The sequence below is a fragment of the Rhinopithecus bieti genome, unplaced genomic scaffold (genome assembly GCF_001698545.2).
Source record: "Rhinopithecus bieti isolate Rb0 unplaced genomic scaffold, ASM169854v2 scaffold_13400, whole genome shotgun sequence".
Classification (NCBI taxonomy): Eukaryota; Metazoa; Chordata; class Mammalia; order Primates; family Cercopithecidae; genus Rhinopithecus; species Rhinopithecus bieti.
Window position 1 is genome coordinate 3,164,726 of NW_016807991.1, and position 17,847 is coordinate 3,182,572.

A 17,847-nucleotide genomic window follows, 5' to 3' on the forward strand; every position below is an offset into this window, starting at 1 on the left:
GGTCCTTTTGGGTAGGGCTGTGGGGCCGGGACAGTCCTGCTCCTGGGACTGTCCTCCTGGGCCAGGAGGGTCACCCAGTTCTTCCTTGGTCCGATCCAGGGGAGGAGGTGGGAGAGACAGGTCGGGGCTCGTGTCTCTCCACCCCCACCCCTCCCCAGCACACCCTCTGTCTAGAACAGATCCCCCAGTGACATTCTTCAGCTGGCTCTCCATGCAGGCTGTGGCCCCTGGCTGATTCCTGAGCCATCAGGTGGGGCAGGAATGGAAGGGAAAGGGTAGGTGTGGCAGGCCATCCATCTCCCTGAGCCCAGTGCAAACAGCGGGCTCTGCCTGGGGCGAGGCCAGAGAGGGCAGCCCTGGCCCTGCAGATGAGGCTCTGCCCTCCTCCTCATGCCCCCCGCCCCCTGCCACTGACGTGAATCACTAGCAAGCACAGCCCTCCCCGCGCTGTCTCAGTGGCTGCCTGGGGTGGCCCTATGGCCTCTCCTGTGGGCCCTTTCTCTGGGTGGCAACAGCCCAGGGGCCCCAAACCCTAGGTGACAGGGTCTAATCCTGCTTTCCCATCCAAGAAAATAACAAATGCTGGTTCCCAGTCATGCACTGGGGGCCCTCTGAGGTGCAGAGTCCCCAGCTCCAATGAAGACAAGAGCCACACCTGGCCCCTTGCCTCAACCGCAGAGTCAGAATGTGGAGGAGGTTTTATTGTAAAGAGGCCGATTGTACAGAGCAAAGATTGTTCTGACACAAGGGGTTGGGGGGCGGGACCCAGGGGCCAGAGCTGGGGGAAGGATGAGGGGGTGACATCGCCCCATCCAGGCAGTGGGCAGGGCAGGGAGGACTAAATGGCTGCCCCCCAGTTCCCTTCCCTACCCCTCATTACTGTGTAAGAGGGAGCCAGGCTATTTCCACGGACCCAGGAGAATACAGCAGCAGACCCTCACTACCCCACACCATGCCCCAAGTATACGGGAGGTGCCCCAGCCTGGCTTTTGCAGTCAGCCAGCTCCCAGCCTCCTCGAGGAGCAGCCTGGCCACACCTATTTCCCCTGGAGCCTGGAACAGCTGGCTTCAGGTTAGGAGGCCGGAAGCACCCCCTCACCCTGCCCAGGCACCTCAAGGGACAGCCCGTGGTTCCTTGGTCAAATCCCCTAGGGCACAGTGACCTGATGGCTTCTGCCCCTGGGGCTGGGCAGGACAGGAGTGGGTGGGCACTGAGGAGACAGCACTGAGCCAGGTCTTAAAGGGGGAGTCTGACTAGTGGGGGCAGTGGTCTCTGGTGGGGGCTTAGCCCCGGAGATGAGGCTCCTGTGAGTCCAGCCTAGGGGTTGAGGGAGATCAGAGTCGGTCCACATTGTCCTGGCCACAGGGGTCTCTGGGGCCTGACATTTAGGACTCAGCCACTCTGCCTGTCCCAGGCCCTGATCGTGGTCATTTAAAGCTCAGAATGGTGGGTCAGGGAAGCCTCAGGGACCAGGGCCCTGCCTTCCCCTAGACTGAGCACCTCGCCGGCTTCATCCTCACACCCGCTGTATCTCAAACAGCTTCACATCGGTGTCATACCAGACAGGGGGGTCCACATTCCTGTGGAGGAAGTGGGGGGTTACCCAGGTGCTGGGGCACCTTGCAGACAAGGCACCAGGAGGAGCTGGGTGGCAGGAATGGCCAAGTCAACACTTTCCATTGCGATGTCCCACCCTGGGCTGCAGGTGCCACCCTCAACCAAGCAAGGCCGCCTTAGTTGACTGTCTTGACATGAAGTCCACCATGGGTGGTGGGGCCCAGAGCTGAGGTCCCTGCTGAGCCCTGCTGGGCAGGCTCTCAGGCGGACACCACCCCACCCCCCGGGGCCCACCTCAGATAGATGACGCCCCACATGTAGGTGCGGAACCACATGGCAGTGCCCGAGTTGGCCTGGTACTTGCGGATGAGGATGGGGTGGGGCACGGGCAGCAGCCCCACCAGGGTGCCATGCTGCAGGAACCGTAGGATCTCAGACTCATCCGTCAGGCCCCTGCAGGGAGAGGGGTGTCTCCAGCACACTCACATGGTCTAGAGGAGCACAGGGCTCACTCTGGACTCCCAAGACCCATGTTTCCCATCATACACCCACCTAAGCCTAGGCTGGCCCCGCCCAGAGTCCACCTGCCCACACCCCCGGCCCCGCCCACGCCCCCTGGCCCTGCTGGCGCCCGACTCACTTGTCGATGCAGATCTTCTCCACCTGCGGAACCAGCACCTGCAGCAGCCTCATGATGGTCTGCAGCGGCAGCTTTGACTTCCAGGAGAGGACCTGGGGAGGGATGGGGTTCCTGGGGCTGAGAAAGCAACCCCTGGAGGCTGCAGGGCAAGCCTGACCCTGACCCAGAACCACAGGCTCCCCAAGGCAGAAAGCACCCCTGATCCCTGCAGCATAAGCCTGGCACCAAGCAGGACCCCTGAACAGTTCATTGTTATGGATGGCAAGCGCCACGGCTCCGCATTAAGCCATGGCTGTGCCACGTGCCTTTCGGGAGACTGTCGCCTTTAGCCCTCACAACAGCGTGGTCAGGCAGGAACAGCAATGATCCCTGTTCCAGTGCAACTGGCATGATCTCAGGAGACACAGGGCGTGGGGATGAGATTCAGGGAAGGAAGTCGGAAAGAGTGATTTATTAAGGAAGAGAGCACTGTGGGCGCCTGGGGCTGAATCCTGCTGGGGGCTCTGGCAACAGTGTAGACGAAGGAAGCAACCGAGCCAGACAGGCCGAACACGTGGGATGTCACCAGCCAGAAGGACGGACCCGGAGCCAGGCTGCTACGCCAGGGTCCTCTGATTCGGACTCATTGCCATCTTCACTGAGCTTCCCTGAGCCAGGGAACCCCAACCCAGCTCCCGCCCCTGTACCATCTGCCCAAACCCCAGCCCCTGCTCGCCTGGCATGGGGTCCCTCACCCACTCCGGCGTTGGGCTCCACTGCCCACTGGCTGATGAACTGGATGGTCGCCGCTGCTCCCTCCATGCCTGGCTGGGCTCCTGGCCCCCAGAAAAGAACAGGGGTGAGGGATGGCAGGGTTGGGTGAGGGGTAGAGTGGGGGGCAAAGAGCCCTCTCCACTGGCAGCTGGAAATCCCACAAAGGGGAAGGCCCAGCCCAGCAGCCTTTGCCCCAGGCCCAGCCCAACCTAGTGACAGGTTTAGGGCCAGTGGCTGACAGGGCAGGCTGGGTAAAGGCCAGCTCAGATAAGGCGGAGGGATGAGAAGTCTGAAGGCCAAGGGCTTCGCCGGGACCAGGAAACAAGGGAGGGATCTGTGAGAGTCCCCCACCCCCAAGGGAGTCAGCAGCGCTGGCCCTAACGTCCTGGGCACTGGGTGTCTGCCCTCTGCTGCAGGTGACCCCAGAGTGCCCCGGCCCAGCCCCCACTGCAGAGGCCAGGGGAGAAGGGAAGGGCCAGCCACGCCTGGCTCCAGGAGTCCCCATCACCCACCCCCTTGGCTGGGCTGCCGTCCTCCGAGCTCTGCTGGGGCTCAGGCTCCAGGGACCGCAAGGTGCCATCCTCTGACACCTGGGACTTCTCCGTCAGCTTGTCAATGCCTGGGCAGGGCACAGGTGGGAGTGAGGACCACCCGCCCCAGTCCCCCTTCTAGCCCTTCCTCCACCCACTTTACTTTTTGTTTGTATTTGTTTTACTCCTGCTTCCGTCTGGAACCTCCACTGGCTCTAGAGGCAGTGTCTGATCATTGCAACACCCTCTTCTGTGCTCATCCCTCCACAGTCTACACTCGCCCTGAGGCTCTGCCCCCAACACCAAGCTACACATGCTAAGCCCACCCAGTACCCTCCCCCCATCCCTGTTGCCCAGCCCCATCCCCTCAGATTCCATACACAAGCCACGCTATTTGCCAGAGATGGGGGTGACACCCCGAGACCGTGTCCCTCCCCCAGCCACACCAGTATCCACGCTCCTCTCCCTTCCACTAGCACTAGACCTGGAGTAGCCACCAGGCTGGTCTTGAGGGTGCCTGGCTCTGCAGGGGCGGCGGGGCGGGAGCCCTCCATGGAGGTGCCCTCCTGGGAGCCGGTGCGAGACAAGGGCTCGGGTGTCCGCCGGCGCCGCTGCAGGGCCTTGTGAATGGTGGGCGGGTCCGTGGGCAGGTTGGCCAGCTGATGGAAGACGCTGCGCTTGCGGATGATGGCGTAGACCAGGTTGGAGTTGCCTGTGGGCAGGGAGCATGCCTCACCTCAGGGAGGCCCCCTCCAGCTCCCCCGGTCCAATCTGGGTGGGCTTCCCGGAAGGGGGAGTTTGGAGGACAGGAGGGTGTCTGCCCAAGGGGTTGGAGATGGTACAGGGAGCCCAAGATAGCGTGCTGGGGCAGGGCTGCTGGCACTGGCTATGTGTGCCCACTATGGCTATCCCAGCATGTCAGACCAGAGCACCCCACAACACCCCTGCCCCAGTGCCTTTGAGTCCCCCTTCACAACCCAGCACTAACGGGTTAACACCTGGCAAAGAGGGCAGGCCCCAGCATGGCAGCGTCCACAGCAGGCCAGCTGTTATGCATTCTGACTCTCTTCCCGAGCACGGTGGCCAGGAGGAGTCACGGAGGATAATGTGGCATGTGCCTGCCGTCCATCCCCCAGCGCTGACTTCTCCCAGCTCTCAGGCCCCAGTCCCCATCTCTGGTCCCGCCTCATGCCATACTCTTCACTTTCAGTTCCACATCCCACCCCAGGGCCTTTGCATGTGCTGTCTCCTGCCCCACCTTACCCCTATTTCTCCCTCAGAGATCACTGCAAATTTGACCGACTTTGGACATAGCAATAATAAAAATCGATCATTTTTAAGTTGCCAGGCACTGTGCTAAGTGCCTTCTGGGGGTTATTTTGCTCCATCTTCCCAATACCTTCTGAGACCAGGACTCTTAGAACCATTGTTATGAGCAACTTACAGATGAGGGCACTGAGGCTCGGAGAGGTCAGGTGACATGCCCCGGTCACAGGGCTAACGAGTGGCAAGGCTTGAAGTGACAGCAGGCAGCCGGGTGTCTGCAACACTGGGCAGACGGGCTGCTAAGATGCCCATCAGGGTCTTACTACTCTGCACTTCCCTTTTATCACACTTCAGGCCAGGTGTGGCAGCTCACGCCTATTATCCCAGCACTTTGGGAGGCCGAGGCAGGTGGATCATTTGAAGTCGGGAGTTTGAGACCAGCCTGGCTGACATGGTGAAATCCCACAAAGGGGAAGGCCCAGCCCAACAGCTCATGCCTGTAACTCTGGTGCTTTGGGAGGCCGAGGCAGGCAGATTGCTTGTCTCTACTAAAAGTACAAAAAGTTAGCTAGGTATATTGGAGGGCGCCTGTAATCCCAGCTACTTAGGAGGCTGAGGCAGGAGAATTGCATGAACCTGGGAGAAGGAGATTGCAGTGAACCAAGATCACACCACTGCACTCCAGCCTGGGCGACAGAGTGAGATGCCATCGGAAAAAAAAAAAATTCAGATGTCCATTAGAGGGTAATCATCTGTTTGAAGCCTGCCTCCCTGCCTCCAGCCCCAGCTGTGAGCTCCACAGGGCAAGAAGCAAAGCTTTGTTCCCCACTGTATCCCCTGCACCCAGGTACACTATAGATGCTCAATAAATGTACACTGAATGAATGAACTGGGGGCAGAAGGCAAGCAGTCCAGCACTTCCCAGAGGCCACCTCCTGGGCTGTGCCCTCCTTAGGTAGGAAGGAGGCCCACTGGCCACCCTGATCACCAGGGCCTCAGGCTGGTGCCTCACCGTCAAACTGGTACTGGATGATGTTGTTGAAGACCTCCAGGAGGAAGAAGACCAGGTGGTGGTTCTGGGCGGCAGAGAAGAGGAACCAGGTGGTGGAGAAGGCCTCCAGCAGGTGCAGCAACTTGTTGGCAGTCACCATGGACAGGCTCTTGAGGTAGGGGGACACTGTAGGGGAGGGGCCAGCTCACTCCTGGGCCCCCCGCCCCACCAAGCCATCCCTGCACATCCTGGGCCTGGGTGGAACAACAGACTCCTGCTCCCAATCCCTCCCTGACCCCTGCAGAGCCAGGAAGTGCAAGGCCCAAGAGGCCGAGTCCACACTGGCCATACTGCGTGCAGAGTCCTGGGAGGCAGTTAGGCCTCACCCTCACCCCTCGACTATGAAGACAGCTGTCCTGCTTACACAGCCACATGCATCCCACCCATGCCAGTCCCCCCATACCATGAGGGAGGCAGGACAGGGACAAGATCACCCCCATTTTATAGATAGGTAAACTGAGGCTCAAAGAAGGTTGTAAACTTGGCCCAAGATCCCAAGTAATGAAATGATCATGCAAGGATACAAACTCAGGACTTTAAATCCTTCCAGAATGTCAAGCTGTCATGTCACTAGAGATGTATTTTGGGGCCCAGCCCTGGGGGCACACCCAGCCTGGCGTTCCATGCTGATCTATCTGCACACTTCCTTGTCTTGTGTCATTTTCCCTCCCTAGGCTGAGGGCCCCGCAGGGCAGGGACCGGGGCTGTCTTGTTCACAAACGTGTTCTCAGAACTGCCTCAGTGGAGATTTGTGAGATGGAGCCAGAGGGTGAACCAGGAGGGAAAGGGACAGTCCTGGTCCCAGAGATCACAGCCCAGCTAGAGGCCTCTACCACCCCACACTACCCACCCTGCAGTCTAAACCAGGCCACAGACAGGCCAGCCGGCCCTAGCCACGACCATCCTCTCCAAAAGATGTTCACATTGAAGGCATTTTGCCCCAGCCCATGGCCACCTGCCTTGCTGGGTCCTGAACCCCAGGGAGCCTGGCTCCTTCTGCTTCCCCTCCCCAGCAGCTGTGTGCAGTCCTTGCTGGGTGGGGGTGGGGACTGGACACGGAAGGCAAAGGCAGAAAGGGTGGGACTTCCACATCCCCATACTGTGTGACTCCAATTGTCCAAACCTGCACTGCCCAACACAGTGGACATCAGCCATGTATGGCCACTTCGTGCTTGAAACACAACTAGTCCTAATGCGTATGCTGCACAAATGAAACACACGAGAGGCCACAGTGGTTCACGCCTATATAATCCCAGCACTTTGGGAGGCTGAGGCAGGAGGATCATTTGAGCTCAAGAGTTCGAGATGAGCCTGGGAAACATAGTGAGATCCCGTCACTATAATTAGAAATAAAATGAAATATGGCCGGGTGTGGTGGTTCATGCCTGTAACCCCAGAACTTTGGGAGGCCAAGGCAGGCAGATTGCTTGAGGCCAGGACTTCGAGACCAGGCTGGCCAACATGGCAAAACCCTGTCTCTACTAAAAAAAAAAAAACTAGGCATGGTGGCATATGCTGTGATCCCAGCTACTTGGGAGGCATGAGAATCACTTGAACCTGGGAGGTTGCAGTGAATGGAGATTGTGCCACTGCACTCCAGCCTGGGCAACAGAGAGTAAGACTCTGTCTCAAATATTTAAAAAAAAAATTAAATAAATAAATAAAGTAAAAGTGTTATTGGACTACCAATGGCTCCAATAAATAGGGCTAAACTCCTTCAGATGTCAAAGAAATGGTTAAAATTAAAAAAAGAAAAAAAGAGAAAAGGCCAGACGCAGTGGCTCATGCCTGTAATCCCAGCACTTTGGGAGGCTGAGGTGGACAGATCATCTGAGGTCAGGAGTTCGAGACCAGCCTGGACAACATGGCAAAACCCTGTCTCTACTAAAGACACAAAAATTAACCAGGTGTGGTGGCACACGCCTGTAATCCCACCTACTCAGGAGGCTGAGGCATGAGAATAGCTTGAACCCAGGAGGTAGAGGTTGCAGTGAGCTGAGATGATGCCACTGCACTCTAGCCTGGGCGACAAGACTGAGTGTGAGAAGGGAATATTAAATATCTCATTAGTAATTTTTACATAAGCTACATGTTGAGATGATGGTGTTTGGGATATAGTGGAATAGATAAAACATATTATTAAATTGTTGTCACCCTTTTTTTTTTTAATGTGGCTACTATGAACGGCACACAAGTTTGCTTTCTTTCTGTGGGCTGGAGGGGCTTGAACCCCGGAGCGGGTGGCAGGTTGGCCTGTGGCCTGGCACCACCTGGTGGTGAGTGCGGGGAGTGCGAGCTCCGGGTCCCTACCGTTGACCACGATGGTAAGCAGGCAGTCGAAGAGGGGCTGCAGCCGCTGGTGCCCGCTGGTGATGATTTTGTGGAACACCTGTGCCGGGAGGGACAGGGGCACTGTGGGGTCCCCGCTGCCTCCAGACTCAGCCAAGAGGACGCCGCCCCTGCACCAGCTGGGCCCAGCCGCATGAGCCCCCTCACCACAATGAGCAGGTCGGCGTGGGTCCCCGTGAAGACTGGGATGTCCATGGGCACGCGAACCGAGTAGGGCTTGTTCAGCCGCACCCCAAAGTTCCGCTCCCCGCTCAGAAGCAGCAGGATGAAGACACCAATGTGCATCAGGCCCACCCGAGCTGCGGCAGGTGACGTGGGAGGGGTCACTCGGGTGGGAGGGGGAGGGAGGGGCCCAGACAGGGACCATTTTGGGGGCCTCCCTCCCGGGAGGTGAGAGTGCCAGGCCTGAGCTCCTGGGAGGCAGGGCAGATGGCGGGCCCTCCACCTCGCCACCAGGAAAGCTCCCAGCATCCCACCCCACCCTGGTCTTACATTGATCGGCCCGGGCATCGTTGAGGAAGAAGAGGATGGGGACAAGGATGTCTAGGACGTCACTGCTCTTCAGTACGAAGAAGAGGAATTTCTGGGGGTGCGGGGAGGGACCAAGTGGGCTGAGTTCGAGGGAGGGGCAGCTCTGCCCCACCCCCCTCAGTCTGACACTGTCCCCGCCCCTGGGCTATTGGAGCGGCTGCTCTCCATCTCCCTGCAGGGCCCCTCGAGGCTGGCCCACCTTGTTGAAGTCGCAGAGCTTCCAGAAGAGAACTAGCAGCTCCTGGTGGAACTGGATCTTCTTGGTGGAGTTGGGCAGGTAGGTCTGGAGCAGGGGGTTGGACAGCAGCCGGGCTATACCCTTGAGGATGAACTGGAAGTCCTGGGGGTGAGGGCAGAGCAGCGGACCTGTCCAGCATGATCCCCACAGCTCCAGCTTCCCAGCCCAGGCCCCCCACAAATGCCTCCTCCTTCCCCCAGAGCCAGATCCCACCTCCAGAGACTGAGGGCCCTGATGCTGTCATCCATAGCTGTCCTGGGGCGACGCCTCAGGAAACGGAGTCCCTCATAGGTGTGGACAGCCCTGGCCCCTCCACCAGACTGCAGACTCTCTGTCCTTGGGCTGTGCGCCCCTTGAGCAAGGCTGCCGCTCCCAGTGAGCTCCCACACATGCACACCCTCAACCTCGTCCCTGCCCACCTTAGACTCATGGTTGACAGATTCCATCGTTCTACCCCTCCCCAAAATACTCCCCCATCACCCCATCACACTCAAGGGGCATTCCACTGTTGTGTCATTTACTGAGACCTGCTACCAGCTGGGGTGAGAAGGCAGCTAGTGTCCTGTGTTTTAGCTGCAGAAGTTAGAACTCTGGGAGTTCAAGCAACTTCCCACCAAGATCACAAGACATGTGAACTGGGACTGCCTGGCCTGAAGCCCTTGCCCACTGTCATTCCCCTCTCTCCCCACCACCTCTGAAATGACATCAGCTGCCTCCTCCTAGAAGCCTTCCCAGTTACCTCTACCCAGGTGAGGCCATCAGCCCTTCCTGCATCTTGAAACCCCCACAGCCCTGCCAATATTTCATCTAGGGTGGCCCCAGCCCACAGAGAGCATAGTTCCTTCATGGAGGGGTCAGGATCCCCCATATCCCTGTCTCACTTGCATCCCCCCGCCCCCTGCAAAGCCACTGTGGGGACTGGACTTGCCTCCTCGCGATGGATGCGGGACAAGTAGTTCACAAACAGGTTCTCCGGGCCTGGAGGCTGCCAAGAGGAGAAGCCCGTGGTAAGCAGGCGTCCTCCCGGCCACCCGCAGCCCCAGCAGATGTCCCCTCCATGCTCCCATCCTTACATCGGCATCATCCATGGCGGTGCCAGTGGTGGTGCCGTCCACAGTGGGGCTGGCACTGCTGGCGCTGTCGTGGTCCAAGGTGACAATGAGCACCTGGGCAGCCTCCTCCACCAGGGGCTCCCGGTAGTCAGAGAAGAGCAGGTGGTTGTAGGGGATCCCGTAGCCCACAGGGTCATAGGCACACACGGTGTTGAGGAGGGAGGTGAAGAGGGGCAGGGCATGTCTGCAGCAGGAGAGGGGACAAGGCTGCAGAGGCTCCACCGGGGCCCAGCCCCCTGGCCACACCCCTCTGGCCACATGGGAGGGTCAGCCTCATTCAACAAGCATTTTAGCGCCAGGCCAGGGAGTGGCTTGGAAAGAGTGGGTGGGGGAAGCCCAGAACCATGAGTAGGACACATTCATACCCCTTAGGGTCTTAAGGGGCAGATACCCTCCCTCAGGGCCTCAGAGATGGGACTGGAGGCCCATGGAGAAGGTGGGCTTCCGCTCGGGGAGCAGAGCCCAGGCGCAGCCAACCAGTTCCCAGGCCACAGAATGACTCCACTTAGACTCAAGAGATGTCAGGGTTCAAGCTGCTCATCTTACAGATGAGGAAGCTGAGACGCAGAGAGGTTAAGTGAGGAACAAAGGGTGGCAGTTTGCCTGATAAGGCTGGTGAGAAAGAAAACTCTGGCCAGCCTCTGACCATGGCTGGTGGAGGGGATTGCCCAGCTCCCTTCTCTTCTGGAGTAGGGTGGAAGGTTGAGCAGAAGACTAGGAAACCTGAATAAGGCGTGTCATGTAGGGACCAAAGTCTGGAAGGTGGAGGTTGACCGCCCCCTGCTGGGCACTGACCCTATGCGGCCAACGCAGCTCCCAGTGGGAGCTACCTGCTCAAATACTCAACCCTGCCATGTGACACGTGTGACAGCCCCCCGCCCCGTGCTCACGTGTCCCCCACAGTCCATAAGTGCCTCATGTGGGCTGGGCCTCCCTGCCCTTCGGGGTATTTGTCACACACACACCCCAACCCGGTCTCTGAACTGCAGGATCCCACACAGCAGCCTCAAGCCACAAGGAGCTGTCGAGCCCTTGGAATGTAGCTGATTGGAACCAAGACTTGCTATAAGTGCAAAATACACACTGGATTCTGAAAACTTAGTATGAAAAGGGGGATGTGCCAGCCGGGCGCGGTGGTTCACGCCTGTAATTCTAGCACTTTGGGAGGTCAAAGCAGGTGGATCACGAGGTCAGGAGATCGAGACCATCATGGCTAACACGGTGAAACCCTGTCTCTACTAAAAATACAAAAAAATTAGCCGGGCGAGGTGGCAGGCGCCTATAGTCCCAGCTGCTGGGGTGGCTGAGGCAGGAGAATGGCGTGAACCCGGGAGGTGGAACTTGCAGTGAGCCGAGATCGCACCACTGCACTCCAGCCTGGGAGACAGAGCGAGACTCCATCTCCAAAAAAAAAAAAAGGGGGGGATGTAAAACAGCTCAATAATGTTGTATACTGACTCCATGTTAAATGCTAAAGTTTGGGGTATATCGGGTTATATGAAATATATTATTAATTAATTTTATTTATTTATTTATTTTTGAAATGGAGTCTCACTCTGTCACCCAGGCTGGAGTGCAATAGCGCAATCTCAGCTCACTGCAACCTCTGCCTCCTGGGTTCAAGTGATTCTCGTGCCTCAGCCTCCTGAGTAGCTGGGATTACAGGCGCCCACCACCAAGCCCAGCTAATGTTTGTATTTTTAGTAGAGACAGGGTTTCACCATGTTGGCCAGGCTGGTCTCGAACTCCTGACCTCAGGTGATCTGCCCACCTTGGACTCCCAAAGTGCTGGGATTACAGGTGTGAGCCACCGCACCTGGCCCAATTTTACTTTTTAACGTTTTTTAATTTTAAAATTGCACTCGTGGTTTGCATCCTATTTCTACTGGACAGGCGGCTCTTGATGGAGGACCCAGTGACGGATCACTGAGGGGCCCCCAGATTCTGTCCTGTCCAGGACTCCAAGGAGAGACTGAAGGGGCTGGTGTAAGGTGTTGCTGGTAAATTAAAGTTTATCACCACCAGGGGGCAGCACCTCCCCTCAAACGAGACTAAGGGCTGGCGAGTGGACTCACTTCTGGGTTGCCTGGAATAAGAGGGAGGAGAGCGGCAGAAAGGCGGGACCTCACCTGTTCTCCGTGGAACAAAAGAATTGAACCCATGGATTGGTGCTGCCACTTTCCGGAGCTGGGGGCAGGTACATGGCCTCGGAGAAGCATGTCAGCAGCAGTTTCAGCAGCTCCATCCTTGGCGGGGGAAGGGGGAGGGGACCTTAGGATCCCAGTTCCCTCTTGGAGGTGCTACCCACCCAGCCCAGCGCCCCAGCCCAGGTCCATGGAAGGAAGTGACCCCTGCTGACCCCTGTAAGGCCAAGGTCAGGTCACAGGTGAGGATGGTCTTCTGGGGAGAGCCTATGGGCTCTCTCTGAGCTGTGTGGGGGCCCGGCCCGGGGTCCAGCTGCAAAGAGGGCTCTGGGCCTGGGCAAAGCTCACCGGTTCATATCATGGATGTAGTTAGGCTGGGGGGAGTGAGCGAAGCCCACACCAGCCTCCCAGATGTATTCACAGCTGTCCAGGGAGTGGACGTCCTCCGCCGAGTCCTCGGGACAGGGCCAGGAAGAGGCCGGGTTAGGGGTCGAGAGGTGAACAGCAGCCTGGGTCAGAACCCTACCACCTAGAGCCTCGCACAGTCCCATGGGGCAGAGACCCCCAATTCTCTTAAAGACAGGTCCTCAAAATGGCCCGGTCCTCATGCACAAGGACGGGAATGAATATTCTTAGGTCTCTTGAAAGCTCATTTTTCTTCCATCTCACACTGGTTCTTTCACTTGCTCAGTCCAGGGTGGGACAGGGAGAGAGGGAGGGAGGGGCAGGGGATTGGGTGCCGCGCGTTTAGGGGTGGGCAGAGAACACTCAAGGTGAAGTCCATGCCGCCACAGGAAGCAAGAGGTCCAGGCCTCCTGTGTCCGAGCCCTGCACCCCCACCCACCCTGGGCAGGCAAAGACAATGGGTGTCTGTGCCCAGCCATCGAATGCAGCAGGCAGGGCCAGCCCCAGCTGGCTTCCCTCCAGCTGTACCAGTCACCACCCAGGCCTATACGTGCCAGGCAGCTTAGCTCTCCTGGAGCCCCCTGGCCCCCAGTGCAATCTGCCCAAGGGAACTTCAACTGGCCCGGCCCCAACCCAGGACCAGAGCCTGCTCGGCCTGGGGGTGGGGCGCTGGGGGACCCTCACCACAGTGCTCCTCCGGTGGCTCTGGACCGTGAAGTCCGGGCAGAAGAGCAGGTCAGCAATGGCCAGGAGCAGGGACTCAGCCAGGGGCCTGGCATTCTCATCATCCTCTTCTCCCTGCTGGGGACACAGCACCCACAGGCTGCCTCAGTGATAGCTGGCCAGGGAGAGGTGGCCCAGGGCTTGTGGGGTGGTGGAGGACAGGGGCTGAGCCCAGGCAGGCACCCATGGGCAGAGGAATGAAGGGACAGGAAGTGGACTCCTGGTTGCCCCAAACCTCCCAAGGCAGAAGTGGGGCAGAGCAGGGAGCCGGGCTGGGAACATCAAGGGAAACTCCCCTACCGACCGGAGGGGACCGGGCAGCGACCCCCAACATCAAGAGTCTCAGCCCTGCTAGGAATCGCTATGTTGCATCCCTCGGCACCTCACCCAGAGATAAACCCAGGGCAGGTGGTGTAGGGAAGAGAGGACAGTACGGTCCCTCTCCAGCCCTCAGAGGGCCCAGTTCCTCTGCCCCCACCTCTGCCCAGTGACCCCTGGCTCTCAGCTTCTCTCCATACCCTACTTCTTCTGGACTGTGGACACAGAAACCCCCACAGGAGGAGAACTGAGGGCCCAAGGAGGTGGCATGAACACCATCCCTCAGCAGCACCCACTGGCCCCACCCCTGCACTTCCCAAATCCCAGAAGAGGCTTGGAGGAGCATGGCCGGCCCTGAAGGGCACTCTCCCTGTGACGCCAACTCTGTTTCCCACCCAGCCCTGGCCAGGCCCACAGACCCCTCCTCGCCCTGCCCCGGGCACTGTGGACCAGAAGAAGCCCCTCCAGTCGGGATCCTCAAAGATGTAGGGCAGCACGCGGGTGAGCAGCCGGCTGCAGTTCAGGACAATCTGCTTCTCCTTCTCCGAGTGGCAGCCACTCTCAGCTCCCTGTACCAGCTTCTCAACGGCCTGTGGGGGCAGGCAGGAGCAGAGGGCAGGCTGGAAAGTGGGGAGAGGACCCTGGCACTTGGGGTCAGGTGGGCATCCAGGCTGCAGAGGAGAGACAGTGGGGCCACAGGCGGAGGAGCCACCTGGAGTTGGGGTCAGCCAGCCTGGGGGGACTGGGACACAGGCCAGAGCAGCTTGAAGCATCAGGACAGCCAGGGCCCAGCTCGTCACTGGATGGCTGAGGCCTTGCTAAGTCAGTCTCCCAGCCTCAGTTTCCCTATCTGTAAACTGGCGACACTAGCAGTACCCACCCCACAGAGGGAGCTGAATGAACCCATCTATAGAATGTGCTCAGTTAGATGTGGCCCGGAGGATCTCCCCATAAATGGCGGCTGCCATGGTCCCTCCGCCCAGCGAGGAGAACCACAGGGAGAGAAGTGGGAGAGCTGGGTGAAGCCACAGGACCTGGGGGGTCGGGAGGTCCTGGATGTGCCTGCCTTCTCCTGCTGTGGGTTGGGAGGGTGGAATAGTGGCAGCGAGGGACTGGGCAGCCCTCACCTTGTAGCACAGGGTGGCCAAGTTGGAGGGTGACTCTTCCCGCACGGCCCGGATCTCTGCTGCTGGTACCAGTGCAAACACATCCTGCACTGAGGTGGCTGTGTCTGCCCAGAACTGGTCCCAAAAGGCATCATCGGTGGCTTCCACAGGCTGTCGGGGGACCAAGAGTCCAGAGTTACACAACTCCTGGCCAGAGGGCCCAAGTTTGCCCAACCTGTGACCAGGAGAGACCCCGAGAGGGAAGCCAGAGTCCCCCTACCAGCTGGGGTCCCAGAGCCTTCCCACATGGGTGGGGGACATCCTTCAGCCACCACAACCCCTGGATAGCACAGTCAGGCTGGAGACACTGGGTGTGCATGGTCAGGGGTGAGCTAGGCACAGTCAGCCAAAGCCCAGCGCCACCCCTGAGGGGCTGCGTGACCCTGGTTAAGTCAGCATCCTCCCCTGACAAGGCAGGATGACCTTCGCACCTCGGCACAGCTCCAGGCCACACCATTAGGTCAAATGCCCGGGGATCCAGGTCAAGACTGTGCCCTCTCTCCATGGGAAGAAGACCAAAGGCAACTTGTACTCCGTTCCCAGTCACTCAGCCTGCCCGCCACGGCCTCCAGTCTCTGCCCTCTCGCAGTACACCCAAAACAGCTGCCACATCTGGTGAATTCACCTCTGCTGCTCTCGGACCCCAACACGCCCCTCTCAGCGCCCACCTCCAGTGCTGCAGCTCAGGCTGCCCTCGCCAGGGCTCCCGCCTTCACATCCACCTCCTTCAACCCTGCCTCTACGCTGCTGCCCACCCATGCACCCAGGTGGCATCCTACATGTACCACTGCCACAGGCACTGCTTCCTCACCCAGAGCCCTTCAAGGGCTCCCCACTGCCTGCTGGGACAAGTCCAGATCTCAGCCCAGCACTCAACCAAAATCTCACAGAAACATGCCTCACACACATGCACACAGACACACATGCGTACACATGTGTATGTCATACATACACACACCTGCATTTACTACCCCAGGACTCCACCCTGCCATCTCTTCTCTTTACCTTCACCTGAGCTGTTCTCTCTTCTCCTCTTTCCCTTTTCACCACAACAATGTATTCCAAAATCCATTCCCACGGAGGCAACAGGCCTTAAAAACACACATGCCCAGCCAGGCACAGTGGCTCATGTCTGTAATCCCAGCACTTTGGGAGGCCGAGGCAGGTGGACCACCTGAGGTCAGGAGTTCAAGACCAGCCTGGCCAACATGGTGAAACCCTGTCTCTACTAAAAATACAAAAATTAGCCGGGCGTGGTGGCGGGCACCTATAATCTCTGCTACTCAGGAGGATGAGGCAGGAGAATTGTGTGAACCTGGGAGGCGAAGGTTGCAGTGAGCCGAGATCGTGCCACTGTACTCCAGCCTGGGAGACACAGCAAAAATCCATCTCAAAAAAAAAAAAAAACATATATGCCCTTCAAGTCATCTAGGCAGTCATCTAGGCAATGAAGGCAACTAATTTGAATCATAAATTTCACTTCTAGAAATTTCTCCAAAAGAAATCATTAGAGATGTGCACGCAGGAGCATGTATATTATTGATAGCAGTGCAAAGTTGGAATCAACCCAAATAAACAACAATTGGAGAAGGCTTAAAAAAAAATGAAGGCAAAGCCATACAAGGGAATATTATGCAGCCATCAGAATCATGTTTTCCAAGAATATTAACAAATGGAAAATGATTACACTGTTATGTGAGAAAAAAAAAAAAAGACAAGATGGCCAGGCACAGTGGCTCACGCCTGTAATCCCAGCACTTTGGGAGAATGAGGTGGGTGGATCACCTGAGGTCAGGAGTTTGAGACCAGCCCGGCCAACATGGTGAAACTCGGTCTCTACTAAAAATACAAAAAGTTAGTCAGGCGTGGTGGCAGGCACCTATAATCCCAGCTACTCAGGAGGCTGAGGCAGGAGAATCACTTGAACTCAGGAGGCAGAGGTTGCAGTGAGCCAAGATCATGCCACTGCACTCCACCCTGGGCAACAAGAGCAAAACACCATCTCAAAAAAAACACACACACACGAGATATAAAACCTCCTCTAGGATGCTCACAATTCATGTTAAATTATACATGAATAAAAGACTAGAATAGGCTGGGCGAGGTGGCTCACGCTTGTAATCCCAGCACTTTGGGAGGCCGGGGCAGGTGGATCACGAGGTCAGGAGTTCAAGACCAGCCTGGCCAAGATGGTGAAACTTCTCTACCAAAAATATTAAAATTAGCCGGGCGTGGTGGCAGGTGTCTGTAATCCCAGCTACTCAAGAGGCTGTGGCAGAGAATTGCTTGAACCCAGGAGGCGGAGTTTGCAGTGAGCCGAGATCGTGCCACTACATTCCAGCCTGGGTGACAGAGCAAGACTCTGTCTCAAAAAAAAAAAAAAAAATAGACTAGAAGAAAATGAACCAGAATGTTAATAGCAACTCTCCCTTTAGGTGGTTTTATATTTTTCTTTATGTTTTTCTGTAAGAACACGTTACTATTTTTCTTCTCTTGAATGTTCATCTGTTAAGGGACCAGAGTGTCCAAGGCACGTGCACCTCCTCAGGCCCATCGCTTTACGGCTCCTTCCGAGTGTCACTTCCTGCAAGACCCTTCCTGCTTTCTCCAACACAGCTTTCTTCCTTCTCTGAAATCCTACAGCCAATAAAACCTGAGGTCGCTGCTACCACCACAAGTCTGCACTTCATACACGTTACTCTTATCATCAGAAAAAAATATATATCTTGTTTAAAAATAATTCTGGGGCCAGGCGTGGTGGCTCATGTCTGTAATCCCAGCACTTTGGGAGGCCGAGACGGGCGGATCACGAGGTCAGGAGATCGAGACCATCCTGGCTAACACCGTGAAACCCCGTCTCTACTAAAAAATACAAAAAAACTAGCCGGGCGAGGTGGCGGGCGCCTGTAGTCCCAGCTACTCGGGAGGCTGAGGCAGGAGAATGGCGGGAACCGGGAGGCGGAGCTTGCAGTGAGCTGAGATCCGGCCACTGCACTCCAGCCTGGGCGACAGAGCGAAACTCCGTCTCAAAAAAAATAAAAAATAAAAAATAAATAAAAAAAT

General features: G+C 57.4%; 1 protein-coding gene across 3 annotated transcripts in view; it reads right to left on the reverse strand.

The window, feature by feature from the left end:
- Positions 1-679: 679 nt before the first annotated feature.
- The window catches only part of HID1 (HID1 domain containing), a 22,940-nt gene continuing 5,772 nt past the window's right edge, over positions 680-17,847 (reverse strand). Inside the window, exons 2-19 of one of the 3 annotated variants that reach the window (XR_001887807.1) lie at positions 14,746-14,895; positions 14,038-14,208; positions 13,262-13,378; positions 12,521-12,627; positions 12,158-12,274; positions 9,990-10,212; positions 9,845-9,901; positions 8,878-9,018; positions 8,640-8,730; positions 8,295-8,446; positions 8,109-8,187; positions 5,760-5,924; positions 3,966-4,193; positions 3,464-3,570; positions 2,914-3,013; positions 2,199-2,290; positions 1,853-2,011; positions 680-1,581 (exon numbers count right to left, since the gene is read on the reverse strand). Coding sequence is in view for 2 of the 3 variants with exons in the window: in XM_017884895.1 (XP_017740384.1) it covers positions 1,518-1,581; positions 1,853-2,011; positions 2,199-2,290; positions 2,933-3,013; positions 3,464-3,570; positions 3,966-4,193; positions 5,760-5,924; positions 8,109-8,187; positions 8,295-8,446; positions 8,640-8,730; positions 8,878-9,018; positions 9,845-9,901; positions 9,990-10,212; positions 12,158-12,274; positions 12,521-12,627; positions 13,262-13,378; positions 14,038-14,208; positions 14,746-14,895 (2,301 nt within the window). In the remaining variant the exon portion in view is untranslated. The remainder of the gene's footprint in view (positions 1,582-1,852; positions 2,012-2,198; positions 2,291-2,913; positions 3,014-3,463; positions 3,571-3,965; positions 4,194-5,759; positions 5,925-8,108; positions 8,188-8,294; positions 8,447-8,639; positions 8,731-8,877; positions 9,019-9,844; positions 9,902-9,989; positions 10,213-12,157; positions 12,275-12,520; positions 12,628-13,261; positions 13,379-14,037; positions 14,209-14,745; positions 14,896-17,847) is intronic. The other 2 variants (XM_017884894.1, XM_017884895.1) reach the window with 2 other exon arrangements.